Here is a 22,519-nt window from a genome sequence, read left to right as displayed (position 1 = left end):
GCAGAGCCACAGCGCCAGCCTGCAGTGAAGCGGCCGCGTCCAGATGTCCCCCTCAGGAGTGGCTTCCCTTGCCCGCCTGGAGCTCCTTCATCTGACATTGTTTTGCTTATGGAGCCCGGGGCCCCTCCGGCCTTCCCTTCCCTCCCTTCCCGCAGCTCTCTGCAGAGACCTCTCTTTGGCCCACTTGCTTGTGGTTTCGGGGAGGAGGGTGGGAGGGAAGAGTCGTTTCCGCAGCTTCCGTGTTACCCGGGGCTGCGAGGGAGAGGGTGCTGGCCGCAGCGGGGGGCGCCCTCCAGGGAGCGCTGGACTCTCGGAGGACAGGGCTGGGCCAGAAAGCTCATGAAAATGAAAGAAATGAGAGTGGAGAGGAAACAGGAGAGGCGTGAGTTTGAAAATCAAATGTGAAAGATCGGAGATGAGGGGACAAGCCCATGTTTCCAGACACTGGGACCCAAGCAGGTCACACTTCGCCCTGCTGCTAACTCGCACCCAAGGCTTGCTCAGGCCGTGTCCCGGAGCAAATAATTTGTGAGCACACACTGGGACCGCCACTAGGGGGTCCCAGAGGTTAATGACACTCCTGGGGCTTCTAGTCTGGGAGGGAAGAGAAGCTCTGTCCTGATTCCTTTCTCGACGAGGTGGCGGGGGTAAGTGTCCCGAGAGAGGTGCCTGCCCGGGTGGGCCTGCAGGGACAGAAGGGCCCGTGTTTGGTAGCAGCTCGCGCACGGCAGCCTGCAGTCGCCACAGTTGTTCTGACCACTGAAGGAGAGGTGAGAGCAGTGTCACCGAGGAAAACTGCATTTGCCTTCGGCTTGAGAAAATAAGTAAAATTGTACTACGTAGAGTGGGAAGACCTTGGCAAATCTGGCACAAAGGCGAAAAGGACCTGTGTCATCACTTCCAGTTCAGTCACCACTAGGGAAACTGAGGCACGGGGAGGCCAAGTGACCCCACCCAGGTCACACAGCTAGCGAATGGCAAAGCCAGGCTCTGGCCGTAGATCTGATGGGGAACTGCCTCGCACTTACCCATTTTAGTCTTCTCCTTCTGAGCCAGTTGTGTCAAAAATAAATAAAACTATAGACAAGGATTCTAGTTTTCAAGTTTTAGGATTGCAGTCCTTTTGTATTAGCCACTTTCCCTTCCTGTCTAATGAGACTGCGGTGCAGGAGCCCTCATTATTCCAGTGCTAATAATTCTGTAGCAAATCATCAGGTTGAATTCTCCAAAAACAAATGGGAAGGTTCCAGCCCAATACAGAAAACATTGTTCAATGGGGATCTCAATTCTTGGCGCAAAATCCAAGTAGAGTGGGGAGTTTCAGCCCCAGAGCTGGGAGGATGAGAGGATTCTGACTCGGTGTTGGGTTGCTCCACTTCACAGGCACCTCAGGGATGAGGGAGGCCGGGAAGGGAAGGGGTTTTCCAAATCCAAATCCAGGCTCCAGTTCTAATTGTGTCACCCTATGCCAGCCTGTGTCACTGCACCTTCACCACCTGTAAGGTGGGAGTCCACACCTCTGCCCCACCTTCCTCTGGGCCCAGACTCAGCTGTTGGTGAGTTCCCCATGTGTCCGTCCCCCACGGGAAACTGACAGCCAGGACCATGCTGTGAGGAGGGTCAAGTTATGGGAGGGAAGAGATGTTCAGGTGCCTTGAAGAGCTAACGCAGGTGCACTTATGGGGCCAGGTGTCAAGGCCAAGTGTGGTTCTAGGATGACTCCCTGACCTATATCTGCCTCCTAGAACCAACCCCCTTACTCTCCCTACCCCCACCCCCCACGACTGAGGTCACACCACCCTGTGTCCAGGGAGGTACAAAAGTGGAAACAGGGCAGGTGGCAGGCAGACAGGGTCCTGCACCCACCCCTCGCTCTAACCCTGTTTCTCTCTCCCCACCAGCTCAGAGGCCCTGACTTTCAATACACCCTTTACCACTGAGCATGCAAATATCCAAAGACCTCTGTCACTGGAAGGAAAATTCATGGTGGGTCAAAAGCAGCCTTTCCTGTCAGAGAAACTAACTGGTTACTGGTCTCTGCAGTGAGTGCCATGCCATGGCCCCTCCCCACGCATCGCCCCTCCCTGGAACCCCCTCTGCATGGGAATCACTCCTGCTGGGTAAGCTTTGTCATGTCTCTGACCACACTCCTTTGTGCTGCCTGGGGCAAGGCGGTGGACAGCCCCACTGTCATGGTAGATCAGCCCTGGCCCCAAAGGGACTTGGGGTTGGGGGCGTGAAGGGCTCAGCCGTGGAGAGACATTCTGTTTCTCTCCCCCAGTTAGCAAAGATCAGCTCCCCGGAAGCAGTACATCCTTGGGGGAGGCACTTTCTTTGTCCTGTTTTTGATCCCCCGAGGTAGAAAGCTACAGTGGCCACCAGGGGAAAGACAGGTTGGTGTCTCAAGATCTCAGAGCGCTTGTGCCCGAGACCAGAGCTTCCCCTCTTGTTATTTCACCCTGGGAACCCAGTGGTTTGAATATGTAGTCTACCAAGGGACCTGCATTTTTAGACAGTAGCTGTCTGTCACCTTTGTTGTTGTTAATCTCAGATTATATGTAGATCTGCTAGTCCCAGGGGCTGGCTATAGGACACAGCCAGCATGACTAATCTGAGTCGATGTTACTCCTTTCAAAAGCTGGGGGGAAAGGCGCCGCCTGGGCAGGTAGCCTCACTGTAGGGAAACACATGCTTTCTACGAGTCTTTGAAATAGGAATGATCTCTTGGTCCTCCACGTGGTCCCACATAGGAACGCTTGCCCTGAGAGAAGAGCAGGTCAGGGCTTTCGGGACCCCATCAGGCGATGGACATCACCCCTGGCATGTCCCCCCACTCCCACTTTTCTCCCAGAAGAGGTAAGAGAAGAAACACGTCCAGTTATCTAGAGGAGGCTGGGCTAACCTTCAACATTCCATTGCAGAATTTAATTTGTGTAGCTGGTCAGTGGAACCCCCTGACAAGCATGAGATTGTGTCGAGACTCAATCTTTCAACACCTCAGATGAACACCTGCTGTTTTGAGTTTCTAACACATCCCTGGGTTGTGTAGGGAGCTACTTGGCACTTTCCTAGCTGTTCAGAAATGGGTGCATGTTGACTATAGAGTGTAGTCATTTAATCACACCCAAACCATGTACACTCTGCTTGTGCCTACGGGGATGGCTGGCCTCACAGCCTGGTTCTGAGAATTCTGAGGTTCACAACCTCACACTGGCTTCCAGATCTCATTGCATTGGTCTGCTTTTCCTTAGACTTTCAAAGTAGTTGTTCTCCCTGTTGTTTTTATTTTCCATCAGCTCCTGACCAGCTGTGTTTATAAGAGTTATCGGCTAGTGAGTGTGAGCTATAAAAACTCTGGGCAACTCATGGACCTACTGCCTCACTAGTTTGGGCTTTGGGACTTGCCGTACACTTGCAGACTGCAGGCTACAGCTTTGCATTTGCTGCTGTGGAATCAGGTGGCTTGGGAAGGCATAGGCAGCGTGTATTGATCTGTTCTTTCTCTGCAGTCTGCTGAACGTTAAGTCTTTAACATTTTTCTCTTAAATTAAATATATGTATATAAAATTTTAAATATGTATCTTTCTCCCAACCTGGCAAGGCAATGTGGACCTATCCCAACACTGCCTAATCACCCTATTAAAAGCACAAATACAGCATTATCTGAAGAATAATCAATATCAGGATGAAAATTAAGAGCTGTCTGGTTAATCCAAAGGAGCGTGAATTGACAGGACCACAGCCAATATTTGCAGAAGATATTTGCCCGGATTTTGTTGCCAGGAGATTATCACACATCACTATTTGTTCAGAATCCTCTGGATGAAGGCTCAGCACCAGGTGTCCCAGGAGGCTGTGGGGGGGACAGTAGTCCAGGGACATATAGTGGCAATGGGGACAAGCATACTGGTTCCCACATCTCAGAAGGGTCTGCAGGGGTTTGTATTAAATAGAAGCACACATTCCAGAACCTGGTGCCACATGGTGGAAATCAGAACCTCTGGGGTGGAGCCCCAGAGGCTGCCCTGCAAAGAGGTCCTCTGGGGTAGAGTCAGGTGTGGGGCCACTGCGTACAGGAGGAGGGTGGATACTCGCCTGGGTCTGCAGCAGGCCTGGCATGTGGCCTCAGTCCATCACTTCCACCCCTAGGTCTCCATGGATTTCCTTTGAAAATGAAAATAATTTTGCCTGATTTGCCTATCTCAGAGTTACTGAGGCAATGCAATGAGAGTGAAGATGGGAAGTGAAAATTTACCTGTGTTATCCCACCTAAGCCTCTCCAGAGGTGGGCATTTTTATTTCCTTGTTCAGATGAGGAAGACAGATGCTGAGAGGTAAAATAACCAGCAGCATCTCAGTCTTAGAGGTTGAGTAGCCCAGGTTTGGATCCAGAGCTCTCCATTGCATAACATGCTCCTCTGAGATCTGGGAAATCAGGCAGGACCTGGCTACTCAAACTGAGGCATATGGGCCAACAGTGGGGCCCCACCTGGGAGCTCATGAGAAACGCAGAATCTAAGGCCCCATCCCAGGCTAACTGCGTCAGAACCTGCATTTTGATGAGCCTTGCAGATGATTCCCATGCACTTGACAGGTTCGCAGCACGGCTACAGCAGACTAGAGAGTGAACAAGAGGGAGTAAGTCTCAAAATGAAGCGTGGTAACCGTACAGAAATCATCAGAATCCAGCAAAAATGTGTGGCCCTCGTAGGAATGAGCAAAGAAGAAGTTGTCACTAGGAAACTCTTGAGAGAGGGGCAGCTGTGGGCTGTCTCAGCCCTTGCCTGGGCTCCCATTGCAAGGGAAGCTCTCCTCATCCCAGTAAGTCCAACTCCCGCAAGACAAATGGATTTTAAGATGGAAACAAGTTGTTTGTGTGTGTGTGTTTCATTTTCAAAGGTAATATGCTTACTTTTATTTTTAAAAATGAGAGAGGGAAAAGTCAGGAAGAAAGAGTTTAGCAAATCGGACATGGCCCAGCAGTTTTTCCGTTTAAGGACTCTTCTCTTCCTTGAGAACATTGGTACATGTCATTCATTCTAGGAGTGATTCCTTCATATTCCTTTAGGACACATAGCATCCACCAGGGAGGATAGCCTGTTAGGTGGGGGAAAGTTCAACTTCCAGAATATCTTTTCTATGAGTGTTTGTCCTCAGATTAAATCCTGTCTTAGTCCATTCGGGCTGCTATAACAAACAAAATGCCATAAATTAGTGCTTACAAACAACAGAAATGTTTTTCTCACAGTTGTGGAGGCTGGGAAGTCCAAGATCAAGGCATTGGAAGATTCAGTGTCTGGTGGGGGCTTACTTCCTGGTTCACAGAAGACACCTTCTCTCTGTTTGCTCACATGGTGGAAGGGGGAAGGGGTCTCACAGGTTTCTTTTATGAGGGCATGAATCCCATTCATGAGGGCTCCATTCTCATGACCTAATCACATCCCAAAGTCCCCACCTCTTAGTACCATCACCTTGGGGATTAAGATTTCAACATGTGAATTTTAGGGGGACTCAACCATGCAGAACATATCAAATCCTAAAACCTAAGTTTGGAAAGATGTTCCCAATACATGTAGTAGACCAGACCCTCTGCACATGATGTCGACTGTGGAATGTCATGAGTAGGAAATGCTCTGACCAAAGAGCAGGAAACGAAATTTACACACCAGGGGCTGAGAAGTACAGAAAAGCAGCCAAGCAACACCCTGCATTGCTAGCTCTGGGGGAATGTTGGTCCAGTAGGAAGAGATTCTCAACCTGGGTGCCAGAAAATATCCAGTAGAATCTGCTTGTTGGGAGAGGGCCCTATCTGGCTTTTTGCTTCCTCCCAGCCTTTTCCTGACACGCTCTGTTGAGGCTGTACAACAGCCTAGGGGAGCTGGAATTTCTTACAAGTGATCTTAACACGTTTTCATGTTTTAGTGTTATGATTTGCATGTACTGTATTATTTAAGGCTTATAAATCATTTTTCTGAGACACCAAATCTGTCTATAAGGTGTACAGATTCCCTGAAAGAGTCAAGATGCAATTTGTCCTCATTGTCATGGTCATTGTGTCCATGCTTCCAAAAAGTAGTCAGGAATACTACACAGACCTGGTCCCTGCCTTCTGGGAACTTGGAGGCAGGGAGAGGTAGTGACACATAAATTAATGTCTGTGTGTGGATATTCCTTTCTACTAAGTCAGAGTCTCTGTGTACACTAACCGACATACCTAGGAGCCTAAAATCCTGTCATTGCTACTTTGGGCTTCTCCCCCCGCCGCCCTCCATCCCACTCCCATCTTCTTGTACTGGTTTCAAACTTCAAATTGGCCAAATTAGAATTGGCTAAACAAAATTTTCCATAGTCTTTCCCTTCCTGGCTTTCTTGTTTTGTTTTGTTTTAATTTTTCAAAGTTCTGAACAAAGGAGATGGGATGACACCATCCTTCTATCGCTTCTAATTTCATTCTGTTACCAATTTTTAGAGTCTCATGGGTAGAAGCTTTGATTTTGAGAAACCATGCGCCTTTAAGTTTTGATTCCAGAAGGTAATGTCAACTCAGCTGTAAACAATTCTAGAGGGTGACTATGAAAGAGGAAACTGCCTGGCTTGGCTTCCCCCTGGGGACCTGGAGTCTCTTTTCCCTTCACAGAGCCTGATAAAGAATTTTAAGGGTATGCTGGGGGTGGGATGTAGGGGTTAAAAGAGAAAACCAACCGTGGTTGGCTCAAAACCAGACCGTGTAAGGCACAGCCCTGCTGCCGTCTCCTTTCTCCCACCCGCCACTCACTAGCCGATGCCTTCCATAACCCAGAGACGAGCTGGGAGGCTGGTTATTGACAGCTGGGCAATTTGCACAATAAAGTTTAACGGTTTACATCCCCTCGTACAACTCTGTCAATGTTTTCCACGCATCACCTTCTCGGGTGATCCCACTGACTCCTCTCCCTCTTCTCTTTCCTTTCAAGCGTGCAAACGCAAAGAGCAAGAACCAAACAAAGACAGGAACAATTCCCAGAAGAAATCCCGCCTGGTGTTCACTGACCTCCAACGCCGAACGCTCTTCGCCATCTTCAAGGAGAACAAACGCCCGTCGAAGGAGATGCAGATCACCATTTCCCAGCAGCTGGGCCTGGAGCTCACGACCGTCAGCAACTTCTTCATGAACGCCCGGCGCCGCAGCCTGGAGAAGTGGCAAGACGACCTGAGCACGGGGGGCTCCTCGTCCACCTCCAGCACTTGTACCAAAGCATGATGGAAGGACTCTCACCTGGGCACAAGTCACCTCCAAATGAGGACAACAGATACCAAAAGAAAACACAAAGGAAAACGACACCGAATTCTTAGCTGGGGCCCTTCACTGGTGATTTGAAAGCACAATTCTCTTGAAAAGAAACTTCTATTCTAGCTGTAATCATAGGCCAGGTGTTCTTTTGTTTTGTTTTGTTTTTAATGGCTATGTAGTCCAAGTGCAAGCTGAAAATTAATCTTTTTGAACCAGACACTGTCCTCTGAGCATGCTAAGCATCCCAGAAACCCAAATGGGGCCTTCCTGGAGAGAGTTAATTCCAGTATGGTGTCAACCAAGCTCGGGATTGCTTAAATTGTCATCAGTCTCACTTCAGGTCCTGTCAACCTCTTGCAGTCAGAGTTCCCATGAGTAACAATGGGGATTTGGCCTAAGTAAGGACTCCTGAGTTTAGGCTTCCAAGATGCTACAATAAGAAAAGACTGTGGCAACAAGAAAGACCTCATTTGCTTTCCAAGTGCTTAGCCTCATTATACCACAGTACACCAAAATCCACAGCCATAACATAAAAAAAACATCAGAATGGTAATTACTGAGCACAAGTTTTAAGTGTGGAAGTTAAAAAAAAAATCCAAGGACTTGTTTTTCCAACTCAGGCATCTTTTCATTGAATGGTTTGGAAAGCTTTAAGTTGATCCAATTTGCAATTTTCTTTCTTTCTTTTTTTTTTTTTTTCTTTACCTCCTGGAAATCTCACATGGTCTTGGATCTGTCAAAAAACAAATCAGTTCACTTGAGCTCAAAGTATCAAGCACAACGAAGATAAACAGAAGTAAAGAAGGTTCTGGATTCACCACATCGGGATTTTCAAGACACCTATTGTGAAGTCATTAGGGAATCATTGGGAATATGGCTTCAAGCACATTTTGCAGTTTGCTACAAATCCTGTTTGTACATAATGCAGACGCACACTCAGGAGGCCAATTTAACTGTTACGGTACATGGAGCAAATGCAGCATTTTAAAAGATCTAGATTTTTTTAGATCATTAATGTATCCTTCTTGGTTTATCAGTCATCTGGTTCCTCCTTCTGTGCATTGTGACCACCACGTAATTCATTCTCACTCTTTCTGATTTGGGTTGTTCCCTTATCCATCCTATTAGTAGGGATGCTTTCAGTGTTTTCTAACAAGAAAAAAAAAAATCAATCAATCAACCAATCAATCAAACCTCCATACGTGTTATTCATGAGTCATCCAGTCCTAAATCTCTTCCATTGTGGAATCATCCTTACAAAACAGCTTAACACATCTGGAGAAAACACAGCACACCAAAGAAGCAGAATACTGCAAACCAAAGACATTTATTACTTGCCATTTTCTAGCCTAAAAATACTGTGATTACTTTTAGAAATCAGAAAAACCTCTGCAACTCCAAATGGCATCCAGCTCTTGCATTTGGCATACCATCGGGCTAAGCGGACCAGCCGCGCCAAGGACGTTAGCCATGCCACCCAGGGAGTGGCCTTGCCATGCCAGCTCTGGTTCCTGGCTTTCACCTTCCCATAGCAAGTGGAAGAGCGCCCACAGAACTCTGGGAGATTGCAAAGGTCACGACGTGCATATTTACCAGTGAATGGCCCCAGGTGGGCACCGTGGGGGTGTTCAAAGCAAGCCAAACGCTGCAATGATTCTTTACAGACACTTGAGACTGACTTTTTTATGAATTACTTAATCGAAACCAAAGAAACTTTTTCTGCACCTACTTCTGCAACAAACAAAACTGTCCCATTAAAAAGAATAAATAAATCCGTGAATCAATGGAAATCACCACCAACAAGACGGAAGCACGCCAGAAAAACAGAACCCAAAACAGCGAGACACACTGTGTTCAAACAGACCTCTTGGGACATTTTTTGGAAGCAGATTTTTAAAGAAGGGGTTGAGACAAGGATAGAAATAAGGAAGAGCCTCAGTGGCTGCTGCTTCATTTGACAACTCACGTGGTAATCTTAAAGTTGAAGATTGTCTTTAATTTGTGCCTATGCAGTTTTTCAAAAGAACATGGAACAGAGCAACAGAAACCTCAACAGCTACAATACCAAAGATGAGGATTTCTCATACCTTTTGTTTCAGTTCATTATCTCCTCTTGCCTGGCTAAAATACTAATAGCGCCATTGATCTGTATAAAGGTAATCAATTATGTTTCTCTGAGCAACAAAAGGAAAGGGTCATTTATTTGATTTCATGGTTTCCTTTTAGTTTTGTTTTATGGCTTTTTACCCCAACATGGAATCTCTCAAAAGCTTCCATGGACTCCAAGTTTAAGATGTTGGGATATTGAACAGTTCTCTTCTCTCTGCTCAGCAGAGGGTGGGGAATGATAGTGTCGCTTCAATGTCCTTTGCTTAACCCTTAGACTTGGTTACTTCTGTGTTCAGAGTCTTATCATCAGGGGAGGGAAGGGAGCGAGGGTCAGGGGTAAGGGTCTTGGAGATGCAACCTCTCCCAAGCCACAGAACCAAAGAGTTGATAGAGGTATTTGCAGCCTCGTCTTCATGTCATCGCTACATCCTAACAGGGCTTCATTTGGGGGTGGGGGGAAACATGTAAAAATAATTGCCAGTTTCTACTTTTCTATTAGCTTTTTAAAAATCAGCTGTAAAGTTGCATTTCTAATGAAAGATATATATAATATATGAATACATATATAGATCAACTTGACATTGGTTGATAACCCAAAAGTATTGCTGTCCAAATTCATGTCTTGTTTTTTGTCAAGTGCTTCATTCGTTAAGGATTCAGTTCAGATTTTTCTCATTTCCTGTGCCATTCCAGAGTTAATTTGCCTTTGTGGATGATTTGGAGTATTCAGATCTCTATGAAAGTTTCTGGGAAAGGTTTAAAGTCAAGTTCAAGCATTCCAACATTTAACCTGTTGATAAGTGGATCCATGGTATCAGTGAGTTTCCTTTGTATTTGGAGTCATCTCTATTCTATGCCTCAGTGAGGCACATCCACAAGACTTGGCCCAGAACTGGACCCGACAGTGGGTGTTCCTCTTAAGTGCTGGGGAAGCTCAGTGGTCCATTTCCACCAGTTATGGGATATGAGGCCAGACCGGAAACCTGTTCTCCAGGAGCAGCCCTGTCCCACCTGGCTGCCTCAGTCCCCCTCAGTGAGTAGATCCACCAAAGGGACTTCTCATAGGGGAAGTCCAGCTCCCGTTGCAATGGGTTGATCAGGCTTCCTCAGGGTGGTAATTACCAATTCGTATTGACAAGCCTGTGTGCAACCACAGCTGGTGCTGGGGTGGGGCAGTAGTGTTGTGGGGGGGGGGTCTCAATCCTGGAGGGAAAATATAAAGCAGGTTTTAGGGAGACTCCCAGAGTCCTGCTCCTGGAGAGCCCCATTGTCATTCTTTGTGCCATCTCCTCATTCCCACCACGTGGGTCTCCCTTGGCAGGAGCAGCAGCTGTGGAGCTGTGACTGAATGAGGCTCTCCATGATTTTTGTAATTCATCCTGCCTGGGGGCTTGTTCCTTGACTTTTCCCTTGTCTCCCTTGGTCCCTTGCTCATAGTCCATGTATCCTTTGTCAAAGGACCTAGAAAAGAGCATATTTCAGCAGAGGAATGTTCCCATATGGATTGATTTCGACTTGAGTCGTGACTTGGGGCCAATGGAGATAGTTGTTCTTCTCGAGTTTGGATTGAGGAACGGAGCCTGCTTGATCTGGTCAGTGATTCTTTGACACACTAAGCTCAGTATTTGGGTGTCTCTGGCATCCTCTGAAGATGTCTAGGACCAAAAAAAGGCTGCCATTGTGGCCTGACATTTCAACACTGGTCAAACCAGTCCTCTGGTGATCAGAAGAAGGTGTCATAATGGAAAAGAAGGCAAGAATTTTCCTCCAAAGACTTTTGATAAATGTCTCATACCCAGATAATGTCATATCAGAAAGAAGTGATTGCTTTAAAAAAAAGTATTGATATGCATATAAAAACATATATGGCAGAATTTCAGTTCATTAGAAATCTGAAAGAAAAATTTGCTATATTGAAAGGTAATGGAATTTAACCCAGTGAGCTTCCTGAAGAATTTTTAAATTTTATTTTAAGTTAATAATTTCAGAGAAAATAACCATTTGGTCTTGGTTATAGTGTAGGATCCATTTCCTCAATCCAAGAAAAAATGCAAGGCATTCCTCAGCCGTCACCAACAAAAGGGACAGTGTGAAGGAACAGTTCTCAACCAAATTTCACATTCTTGCAGCAACAGAAATCCAAACACTCACAGTTATTAAGTGAAAAGATATTTTTCTTTATTCCTTTACATAAAGGAGGCTTGCTTTATTTTTATTTCAATGTGATTTTGGTACTGGGGACATAATTCTTTCATTTCAGGAATAATAATAAAAAAAAAAAAACACAGAGCCAATACATTTCTTTTTAAAATGAAAACAACAACGATAAAAACTCAACACCAATATTTAAAAAGTTTTCCAAAATGTTAAAGAGTGTTGAGGTTGTTACATGCTTAGAGGTTTAGGTACGGGCTAGCCTGATCCGAGAAGCATGGCGCTTTCTCTGGCGATATCTGGGAAAAGTTGCCTCTATAGCTTCTGTTTTCTCCCCCTGCAAGCTCTTGGCAATTGTGGGTTTAGGCAATAAGAGCTAATTTTCATTTCAAGCTAAAATCAAATCAAAATTAGGAAGGTAAATCTGATAGACACACATGCATTTTCTAAGTCAAACAATGTATTTCAAAGCCAAATATAAATACCTTTTAAATAACCAACCACATCTATGCTGGACACCCACCTATTAATGCCAATAAATTAAAGTTATTTTTTAAAAAAATAAATCACTATTACCTGGGTATAGGGGGAAACTTTCCCACTTTTGAAAATGTTGACATAATAGAATTATAGGAGTGTCTGTTGGATTTTCATTACCAAAGTGTCATGACAGTATGCCTTTGCAGTAAACTCAGATTTTCAGGAGGTTATATAGTTGGATTTTTTAAAATCTAAGAAGAACAAGATGGTTTCCAATGTTGTTGAAAACTAATGGACTCCATTAAAAAGTGGAGAAGAAAAGATGATACATGTGGTCAAGGTTGACCACAAAGCCCAGACACAAGTACTTTGATGATAACTCTAGATTCATTACAGATTAGAGCTGACTTTTTGTTGTTGTTGTCGTCGCTGATGCTGTGTGATTCAGACTTACTAGCCTAACTGGAAGAGTGAGTAGAAATGGTAGACAAAGAAGGGATAGAGCTGGTGGACCTATAACTTTATGATATTTACCTGCAAAACTGGATAGATTAATAATTTTGTACTTTTAGCTAAGACCAAGTCACCTCTGAAACAACAGGAGATTCTAGTTTTAAAACAAGACCACAGAAATTCTTACTAAAGGAAGAATGGCACCCCAGTTGGTTGTATAAATATCATAAGGTAATGACATTGGCTTTAAACATGAATGTCTCCATGCCTATTTTCTATCAATAATTTGTTTCTTTCCAAGGTGTGGAAGGGGGGAAGGGAGGGTTTGTTTGTTTTAGAAAGTCCCAGAATACTTATAAAATACCAAAATACTTAAAATATATAGGACCTCACATAGGTAATTACAAAACTTATCACTGAGGCCGATGGGCTATTGTGAGAATCCCACAGGACCTTAAAGGCTCCTTGTTCTCAAATACCAGAATGACTGTGACAGTCACACAGCTAGAGCCCAAGCTTTCCTTAGAGGTTTTTGAGTTAGGTTGATGGAATTAACCAGCTAATACCTTTCTAGTGGAGAAAAGGTGTATAAGATAAAACACATTGCTACAGGAAGGTTCATTTCATGGAAGTCTTCCACTCTGCCCCATTCTTCTCAGCAGGCATTGCACACAGCATATACTTTGGTAGATAAGTTTGCCTAAACCTTAGACAGTCTGTCAGCTTGGATGTATACAGGTTTAGATACATATTTCAACATGTATTCTCATAGATGTCTTCACAGCAACACACATTACCCATTGGTGTCTAGACTGTGTACATGCAAGTGTGTACAGACATGCTTAGTACATATATACTGTAATTTGTTACAATAAATACATTTAAGTCATCATTTAACATGTATATGGTACTTCTACAATGTATATTGTTTTCATTATTTATTGTAACGTTGAAAACCAAAGTTCAGGGGGGAAAAAAAAGTATCCCAGCATCTTTCATTGTGTACTCGTGTAATTACTTTCATTTGGGTACATCCAAGATAAATTCAACTTTCAAGAAACCTTGTATATTATTTAATCATCTGTGTTAGCATGACATCTATGCTTGATGACTTCGGTTAAATAGCTTTATTCTGGATCTCTCATAACTAAAGCTAAATCCAAAGACCTGAAAAAGGACAACAAAAAAAAAAAAAAGAAAAAGAAAAGAAAAAAAGAAAAAAAAGAAAAGAAAGGAAAAAAAGAAAGAAAAAAGAAAAAAATAGCAAAGTAAAACGCAAACCAATGGGAAAAAAGTGGGCTCTGGTTTCCAGGGTTGAGACAATGGTGTCATGGTCTTGTGGAGGCTGTGCTGGCTAGCTGGGGAAGGGGTGTTTTTTTTTTCATTCTTGACACATCTAAATGGTCTTTAACATGAGAAAGCTTTAGATATTATAATTTCCTGCTTTATTTTCATTTAAACTGTGGAAAGAGGGTATACATTTTGTCAGTTAAAAAATGAAGACACCCCCCCCCAATTATTCTTTTTATCTTATCTCTTTGGGTTATGACCCAACATGCTGAATATCATTAATGTAATTAATTTATTTAAATTAGTTTCTAGTACACAGATGTATAGCATCTGGGCAAGTATTTAATCGTCCTTTCTTAGGTTGATTTTTACCCCTTGTACTTATTTATCAAAACCTAGACCCATGGTGCATCAGAGATGCAAAATCCTATTTAGAATTCTCTCGAAGTTTAGTTTGCTTTATAAAGCAGTGAAATTCTGTTACAGACAGGGAAGAAATACAGGTTACAACAAGAGAATATGGGGTATTTTTCCTTCTTGAATTAACTTTTAAAGTAGTTTAAGTAACAATTATTAACTTATTTAATTTAAGTTCGCAGCCCCACCTGGTACCAGGCGAACTTCATCTCTTAATTATATTGTGGCCCTCGGAGGCTTCGTATTGTAACTTATTTATTTAACTTATTCCGCATCTGTGAAAGGTGTACTGTATAGTTTATATTTTTTATTTAAAACAACAGAGAGCACTACAGTTTGTTTGCTGTCAGAACAACAGAGCAAATTTTGTGGATGAGCAATGACTATTCAACCTGAACCTGTGCACTCAGAAAACATAAGCCGAGACCCTGCTTCACCAGCCTGGATTTCGGGGCTTCTATACAGAAACTGGAAACATACATTTTTTAAAAAAAAAATCATAAACAAAAAGAGAGAAACCCTTCCATTAGCTGCTTCCAAGAATGAACTCTGTGTGTGTGTGTAAAGCAACAAAACAAAAAAGGAAAAAAATAAAAAAAAGCAGAAAAAGGAAAAACTTTCTATTCCTAGTGAGAACCAAAGAAGGCTACCTCACTGACTTTTTCCATTTGTAATTTTAATCGTGTTGATGACACCAAAGATACCAAAGATTTCTTTCTCTGTGCGGTCTGCATTTTGCTTGTGCTCTTTTATAATTTGAACTATTCTCTCTGACATATGGTATGTACAGCCACAGCTCAGATACCCCAAAGAAATAATTATCTATGCGACGGCGGCTGCTAATTTGGAAAGGGATATTTTCTGTGGTTCTCTCATTTGTTCGCTGTCCCCTCTACCTGTTCAGGATGCAAGTTCAGGTGCTGCTGTAATTGGACTCCTTAAATTCTGATTCCAAATTGGTGAAGAAAACTGGTTGGAAATGGCCTTCAGTCTTAGCCATGGCTTCTGTCCCTGCTTTGGAGCTACCACAGTAGAGATTTCCAATTATTGAACTGTTAGAAACTCTAACCATCGAATAGTTGAGCTCGAAGGGACCTTAGAAATCATTTAGTCCAAGCCCCTGGGGCATGCCGCAGTGAAATAGTTACCCAAGTCAAGGAAGAAACTATCTAGAGGCAAAGCCCACCCACGCCTCCTGGCCCCTGCCCAGTGTTCTGTGCATTCTGTGGTGCAACTCCTGCATGAGACGGGTCACACGTTGGCAAATAGGAAGGTGGCGATCCTTTAGCAGTGAGCAGGGACTGGGTTTTATCACTGAACATTTTCATCCTGCAAAAACAGTCACAAACATTTTCAGTATCATGTTAGTATCTCAACATAGTCACATATGATCAGTTGCTTAATAAAGGTGGCCTGCCTTGAAATATCAGGGCTCATACAGGGGTTTTTGCTCTGGGAAGTGCGTATTGATCCAAAAAAAAAAAAAAATGTGATGGCTTTTGAACTTCCTCATTACAAAGTGTTGTGTAAATAAGCTTCTGATTCAGTGGGAGGAGAAAGCTCATTGTTGGCCTGTTGACTTTGATGATTACGGATGATTTTAAGTCAGTATTTATCAAGAAAGGGAATCTGATCACCATTTGCACATGTGACATTTAAGCTCTTCAGCCTTTTTCCTTTTCGTTTGTAGGTGTTTATATTTCATTTCTAAGCCAACCTTGGTTTTATGAGAGCAGTTGAAGCCTTACATCATTTGATGGTTAAGGGTTATTTGTTGTAAATGAAAAATGACCCCAAAATTTCAGAGGAATGGATATGCCAGTTTAAGAAATGGTGACTTAGAAAGTTGCTTCTCTCTTTCTATCTTACTCATGAAATTAATTGGTCTCCTTTAAGTTTCTTTTGATTCCATTAAATGATTAAATCATGATTAAGATCCATTCATCCTAGTGATTTGTATGCCCATCAACGAGTCTTTCTCAACATTTAACCACATGGGTTTTAGACACATACAAAGGTTCACCACTAGGCCACATAGCTCTGGATTGAGCACTAGTATTTTGCATTTCACGTAATGTGTTGTCTTTGAGCTTTTTAAGGGTCCATTTAGACAAAGAAGCTAAGAAAGGAAAAGACCAATCAGCTCATCAGGGCCATGCATCAACAGAGCATAGTGAGTAGAGGAGTATAGAAGACAGACTAGCACACTGCAGGAGACACTCAGTTATCCTCTTTCTGAAGCCTCCACGCACCATCCTGACCTATGGTGAAAGCTCTCCTGTGCTAACAAGCTCAAAGCCCCATCTTCTCCCTACACAAGGCAAACCTGTAAGGCCTTTCTTCCAAACAGCAAATTGCTTTGGTTTTCTTCCCAAATTCCCGTTGGAAATAGAATTCTCAGAATCCCTGGGAGACACCGCAATGATGACCTAATTCATGGAGCAGCAGAGTGCTCCCCGTAAGCAAACGTCACCTTCCCCAGCCTTCCTACCACCACACCCCTACGAGAGAGGATCTAGAAAGAGCGATGGCAGCCTGAACACAGAAAACATCCCCCGTTGGCAGACCCCTCCTCAGCAATCCCCCCAGCCTCATGCTTCACTTGCAAAGTGTGACATAACCACGGGACGAGTGCCTTGCTTGAACCAAAGCAACGATTTAGCCAGTCTGGACCTCTCTGCTTTTTTTAATCCTTCCTGTGAATACCTCAGCTTCAACTGGGCCTCCATACTCTCGATGGGTGGGCTTATTGTACTGTGGTGCTTTGCAATGCAACCCTGCAAAGAACAAGATTTGTACTAATACCAAAGGTTCTTTCTCTATATCTCCTTCTCTGCCTCCCCCGTTCTTCCCTTTTTTCTAGTTCTTCACGGTTCCAAAGCTTTACTATGAACCTGGGCATGTTGGCAATGCAGACCGCGCAATTCCTTACCGAATTTTCTCAGATATACCTCATAGATAATAGTGTTTAGAGTAATGTTATTATAGCGTATGTAATAAATTATTCACTGTTTCTTTTGGTAACTGTGATTTAAAAAAAGAAAAAAGAAAAAAAAGCTTTATACGTTTTAGGTTGTGCTTTTGTAATAGACGAAAAGGTGCGCTTAAAAAAAAATGTATGTTCTTTTTTTCCCCTTTGGATTTGATTTATTCTGGATTGGGGAAAGTTGCAGAATGAGCCCAAAGTTTACAGTTTCATATTTTGCTGAAGAAACAATCTGTGTTCATTTGCTCTGTTGAAAAAAATAATTATTTTCTACATTTGTGCTACTTGGTCTGAACAATTAATTGTTCTGTGTTAACAGTGTAGTATTATAATTAGCAACTGCCAATCAGTGCTATAATTTTATGCATGAGGCTAAAAATTTAGCAGTGTGATGCATTGTGGTCTTAATAGCAACATTTTTCATTTTAACTAGATCTTCCCCCTTGGTTCAATGGACTTTATTTATGCATGGGCGCCTATTGTTTGTTAGCAGTTGTGGAACAGTTGTGTATACATTAAACTGTGAAAATGTACACAGTTCAGCCTCAGACAGTGGTAATATTGGTTTTATTGGGAGATGTCTCACCTCGAAAATACCTTTACATCTGTTGGGATCTTAAAATGAGTGAGATTGAATTGGGTTCAAATTTTATAATGAGAAAGGTCATTCTAAATTTGAGTTAGCCAACTTGCATTTCACAAATTGGGTCCCTCGTAACCCATATACATGACTATATCCTAGAGGGTTTTGAAAAGAAGTATTGAAACACAATTCGCCACTGCATTTTTAATTTCCACTAAAAGGAGTTATTTTAACTTTATGTTCAAGACCTTAGACCTAACTGGCCACATATATAGAGATGCTAATTCATCCAGCTCTGGCCCTCTTGGATCTCTGCTTGGAAATGGCTATTTTTGACTATGTGTGGTTTCTTCTAGTATTTTTGTTATTAGGTCAGTTCCCAGTAGAAACTCAAATGACATCAATATCTATAATTCTTCTCTGACTTTTTGTCACTCTCCTGGACATCCCCACCAACTGTTATGGTGATTTGGGCAAAAATGTGTGGCCATTCCCCCAAACTTCACCTGTGTAGCTATATCATGGTTTGTCCTCCCTGGAGTCAGAAGTGACTCTAACTTACTTTTTACCTGCCCCACTATGTTATGTCTACCTTCTAAATGAGAGTATAAGAAGAAGTTTCGAAACCCAGTTTAGAAAAACCATCTCCTTTAAATCCCCCAATTATCTGAGCTCTCTGTATCTCAAAAAGTATTTTTCAGTGGCAGTAAATTGGGCAAAGTTGTTCTTTCTTATATTTGGGTTCTGAGACCCATTGTCAAGTTCCATGCCTATTTCCCAAACCAATATGCTTGACACAAAGCCAGATAACTGCCAAGCACACTATTTTGCATAGGAGAGTGCAGCTTAGGAAATAATGATAGAAAAGCAGCCGTCTGCTATGCAAAATATTGGAAATCACTGATAGTAGAGCATTCATATTATCTGTCAATGAGAATATATTGAGAATGTGCTTTCATTAATAATACAAAGAAACATATTTTTCTTTGGCCTTATCAAGTAGATTATGATCCTAAAAGCTCTGTAATGTAGTCTTTTTATTTTTCCCCTTATTAATCTGCCAAAGATGGGAATGGACATGAAAATTTTAAAATTGGCTTTTGTAAGACAGTTGATTATTGTAATAGTGTGTTTAATCTTCCAGAAAGCTTTATGTGTTCTTCCACAATAAAATGGATATTTGTTTCAGTAAAGTTCTCCTCCCACTTACAAACCCACAAACTGTTTCTCTTGATGCAAATGTTATAGTATCTACAAAGTTCGAATGCATTTTTGATCCAAAGAAAACAGAGGGGTGTTTGAGACGTGAGCGTGCCCAGCCCTTTTTATCACAGGCAACCATGAGTCTGGTTCTCTAGGATTTGCCAAGAAGACTTGTCTTATGAAAATCGAGGTATATTTTGTTAATGCCATTTTATGTCCTTTTTTTTTTTTTAACATTGTGGAAAGTGATATGTTGAATCAAGTGTAAGCTGAGTTTTCCAGACAATTGAAGTAGCTACATCGTGAATGTTATTTTGTTATTAAAGAGTTTTTACTCAATGCTTTGTGCCAGTGGATGTCCTTTTCCTTGGAGACACAGAACTATGGAGTTATCTCAGGTTGGCCTGTGTTCTCCTGCCTTCCTGGGGGAACATGGGCCTGGCCTGGGAATTGGCAGGTCATGGGCTACAAAGGTAGGTTTTGGCACTAGGAAGAGATCTCCATATCTGTCAGCTTTAAAGAGAACTGGGACAAAACTCTCTAACCTCTCTCTCTGGACCCCAACACTTCTCTCTGATCCTTGGCCTTGAGCACATGCCAGCATGAAGGCAGACACACTTCATATAGGAAAGGCAAGAAAAAGAAAACAAGCAATTTCAAATCTTGCGTGACCCACCAGACACTCATCTTTCCCCAAGTCGAGCTCCACTTGGCCAAGGCTGTGGTGGCCCATCTGGTTGGCTTTACCTGGGACATCAATTAAGGCATCTTCCTCCATCCTGACTCCCAAAGAGTCTGGGTCCCTTCAATCCAGTGGGGCTCTTCCACATCAAACGTTCCCTTTCTACCCATACTCTGCACCCCGTGTAGCTATCCCATCTATAATTTGGGGAGATGATTATTTAGAAAAAAAAAAAAAGGAAGATATGGAATGGGGTTTTCTATTGTTTTGTTTCCATGTTATATTTTAGCTTTTCACAATTCTTTGATCTGGAAGAATACAAGAGGAACAAGAGACCCCACTGTGCCTCTGTGCCTTGCTCCCATGTCGGGGCCATGCACATGCTATTGATTTTTCTTTGGACACAGGCCAAACCACAGCTATTGAACCAACCAAGAACGTGGCCCATTGACGGCCACTTGAAAGTCCTATGCAAAGAGTTATAGAACTTGGGATTTTCCCCCATATCCCTTGCTCTGGCTCAATTTGGCAGTTAGCTTAAGAGTCAGCTCACTGTCTAAGAAAGTTTTTGTTTCAGATTATGACAGGGAACCTGCCACGTGGGAAGAAAGGTGAAGTATCCAAAGACTATCTAGCTATTGGATGGGTAGTCATATCATTAACTGATACTTCAATAAAGGTAGAATATTACTTTCTTTCCTTACTATGTTGTTTTGTGTCACATAATCCTAAATGGTGCCTGCAAACTGCTTACCAATAAAGGTCATAAAACACCTGGCATACTGAAATTTCTGAAACAAGAACATGAACTTCACACTGACAAATTGATAACAAAACCACTGAAGTTTGAAGGCAGGTCTGAGATGATAAAGATATGATCTTTGTGTTGGTTTCTCTTTTAATCCATATTTTCAATCATTAAACCTTAGTTTTTAACTTCAATTCTAAAGCAGTTCAGTCTTTTCTCTCCAAGTCTGGGATGCTGAAGAATTTCATAGGCAAATATAATTAGGGATTGACCAACATTTCAATTAGTTCTCTTCTTCATCCTTTACTTTTCTCAAAGGTGTTTTCCTGGACCAGAGAGAAAGAGCCTGGTCAATTTTTTTCATCCCTCATATTCAAATATTTTCACCCAAATAATAATTTATTGGCATAAGTACTATAGCTTCTTTCTCAATGAATTCTTACAAGAGAGGCTATTAATATCTTCCTATCAAAGTGAATGGACATAAGCTCCACTATCTTTTCTTCCATTCTCTTTTGTTCTCAGATTCCAAATCAGTCCTGGTTCTTTTCTCACTTTAGTGAGAAAAGATGTGTTTTCTGGTATTAAAGATGTGTTTATTATGGTATTAAAAACACCTTTTAATTTTACATGCTGGCCTGCAGGGTTTGGATCCTTTCTCCTCATCTGTTGGTTGCTTCATGGCATTTAAAGGTGACTACAATGAGGTAAAGAGAGAAGAATTTGCCCCAGCTCTGTTTAAAGTTTTAAAATGGAAAAGAGACCCATTATACCACAGGGAAATGGCTACAGAGGGTGAACCTCCCTGTCAAAAACCATGCCCTGCCACCTACCTTCTAAGTAGCTGTCCCAGAAACCCAGCTCCTTAGTAGAGACCTAACTACCTTTCCTAGGATTCTTCCCAGATTCCGAGAGGGCAAGAGATCAGAGAATCACATGCTCACCTCTTGTTCTGTTTCCTTGCTTTTACAGATATTATCTCCAAGAAAATGATAGGGGAAAACTTTAAACTGTCGTTTTGAGTTGATCCCTTTGACATCATCTCTCATGTTTTAAAATGAGGAAAACACACCCCTAAAATTTGCACTCCTTTCTGTTTTGAAAAAGAAAACCCACACACTGACCCACATTCTTATTGTGTTTTCACCCTGAGCTATCTTTCCAAAGCATACTCTAATCCAGATTTTGCCCCATCTCAGACATGTTGAGTCGGACTGTGCTGAAAGCTTTTCCAGGGATGGTCAACAGGGTATAATATGTTCAGTGGCTGCCCTGAAATCCTGGTGGGGACGAGGATCAGACATCATCATCGAGGGGAAGCTCACCCCTTGATGGGCTCCCAGTCCTTTAGAACATTTCTTTGAATGTTAATTGCATCTTCAATTCTGCTCATTTCCCGTCCTGTTGTTTTTGTCTGCAACATTGCTTACACTGGATTCTATTTTTATTCCTATCATTAAATGGTAGTGCTGTAAATTCTGCAATTAATGTTAAATAAACTGCTTTAATTCATTGACCATGTCTCAGTTGCCTTCTTTGTCTTTTCATGGGAAGAATTAAGCGACCCTGCCCTTACTGCATCCCATTGTGGTTTGATAAAGAACAGTAAAGCTGCTCTACTTTGAGAGACTGCAACTTCTGTTTCTGACGAATGCAAGGTACATGTTAGAATCAACAAACCTGTCATCCTTGTTAGAAATCAGAAAAGGTTGGGGATGTCCCATAAAGATGACCTTATTCTTAACCCATTCCCAGTCTTTGTACAGGTTCCATATGAGGTCACATGTGGTGAGTCAAAAGAAGGATCATGTTACTGTCACCCTGTAGAAGAATCCAGGAGAACAGAAAAACAAATTTGGAGTCAGGAGGCCTCATATGAAGTCTAGACTGTGCCACAAATTAGTTGTATGGCCTTGAGCAAGTCATTTAAACCCTCTGGGCTTCAATTTTTCCTACTGTACAAAGTCAAGGAGAAAATAGGTTTTATATAAAGTTCCTTCCATCTTTTCATTTGCTCCAAATTTTTTGATATATTTATATTTTGTGTATAGATCATATCATGGCTTATTATTTTCTATAAGTTAATGAGTTAAAGAGTTCTTTTATTCATTTTAAACTCAAATATACACAATCTTCAAAGAAGT

General features: G+C 42.4%; 1 protein-coding gene across 1 annotated transcript in view; it reads left to right on the top strand.

Annotated features, from left to right (window-relative positions):
* Positions 1–21,891, top strand: part of ONECUT2 (one cut homeobox 2) — a 51,573-nt gene extending 29,682 nt beyond the window's left edge. The window contains exon 2 of the mRNA XM_012745477.3: positions 6,954–21,891. Coding sequence (XP_012600931.3) covers positions 6,954–7,240 — 287 coding nt within the window. The 3' untranslated portion in view covers positions 7,241–21,891. The remainder of the gene's footprint in view (positions 1–6,953) is intronic.
* The last annotated feature ends 628 nt before the right edge of the window (positions 21,892–22,519 follow it).

Source organism: Microcebus murinus, chromosome 17, assembly GCF_040939455.1.
Source record: "Microcebus murinus isolate Inina chromosome 17, M.murinus_Inina_mat1.0, whole genome shotgun sequence".
NCBI classification, from domain to species: Eukaryota; Metazoa; Chordata; class Mammalia; order Primates; family Cheirogaleidae; genus Microcebus; species Microcebus murinus.
Note: the sequence above shows the minus strand (reverse complement) of the source record. Positions and strands in the feature narration are given on the sequence as shown.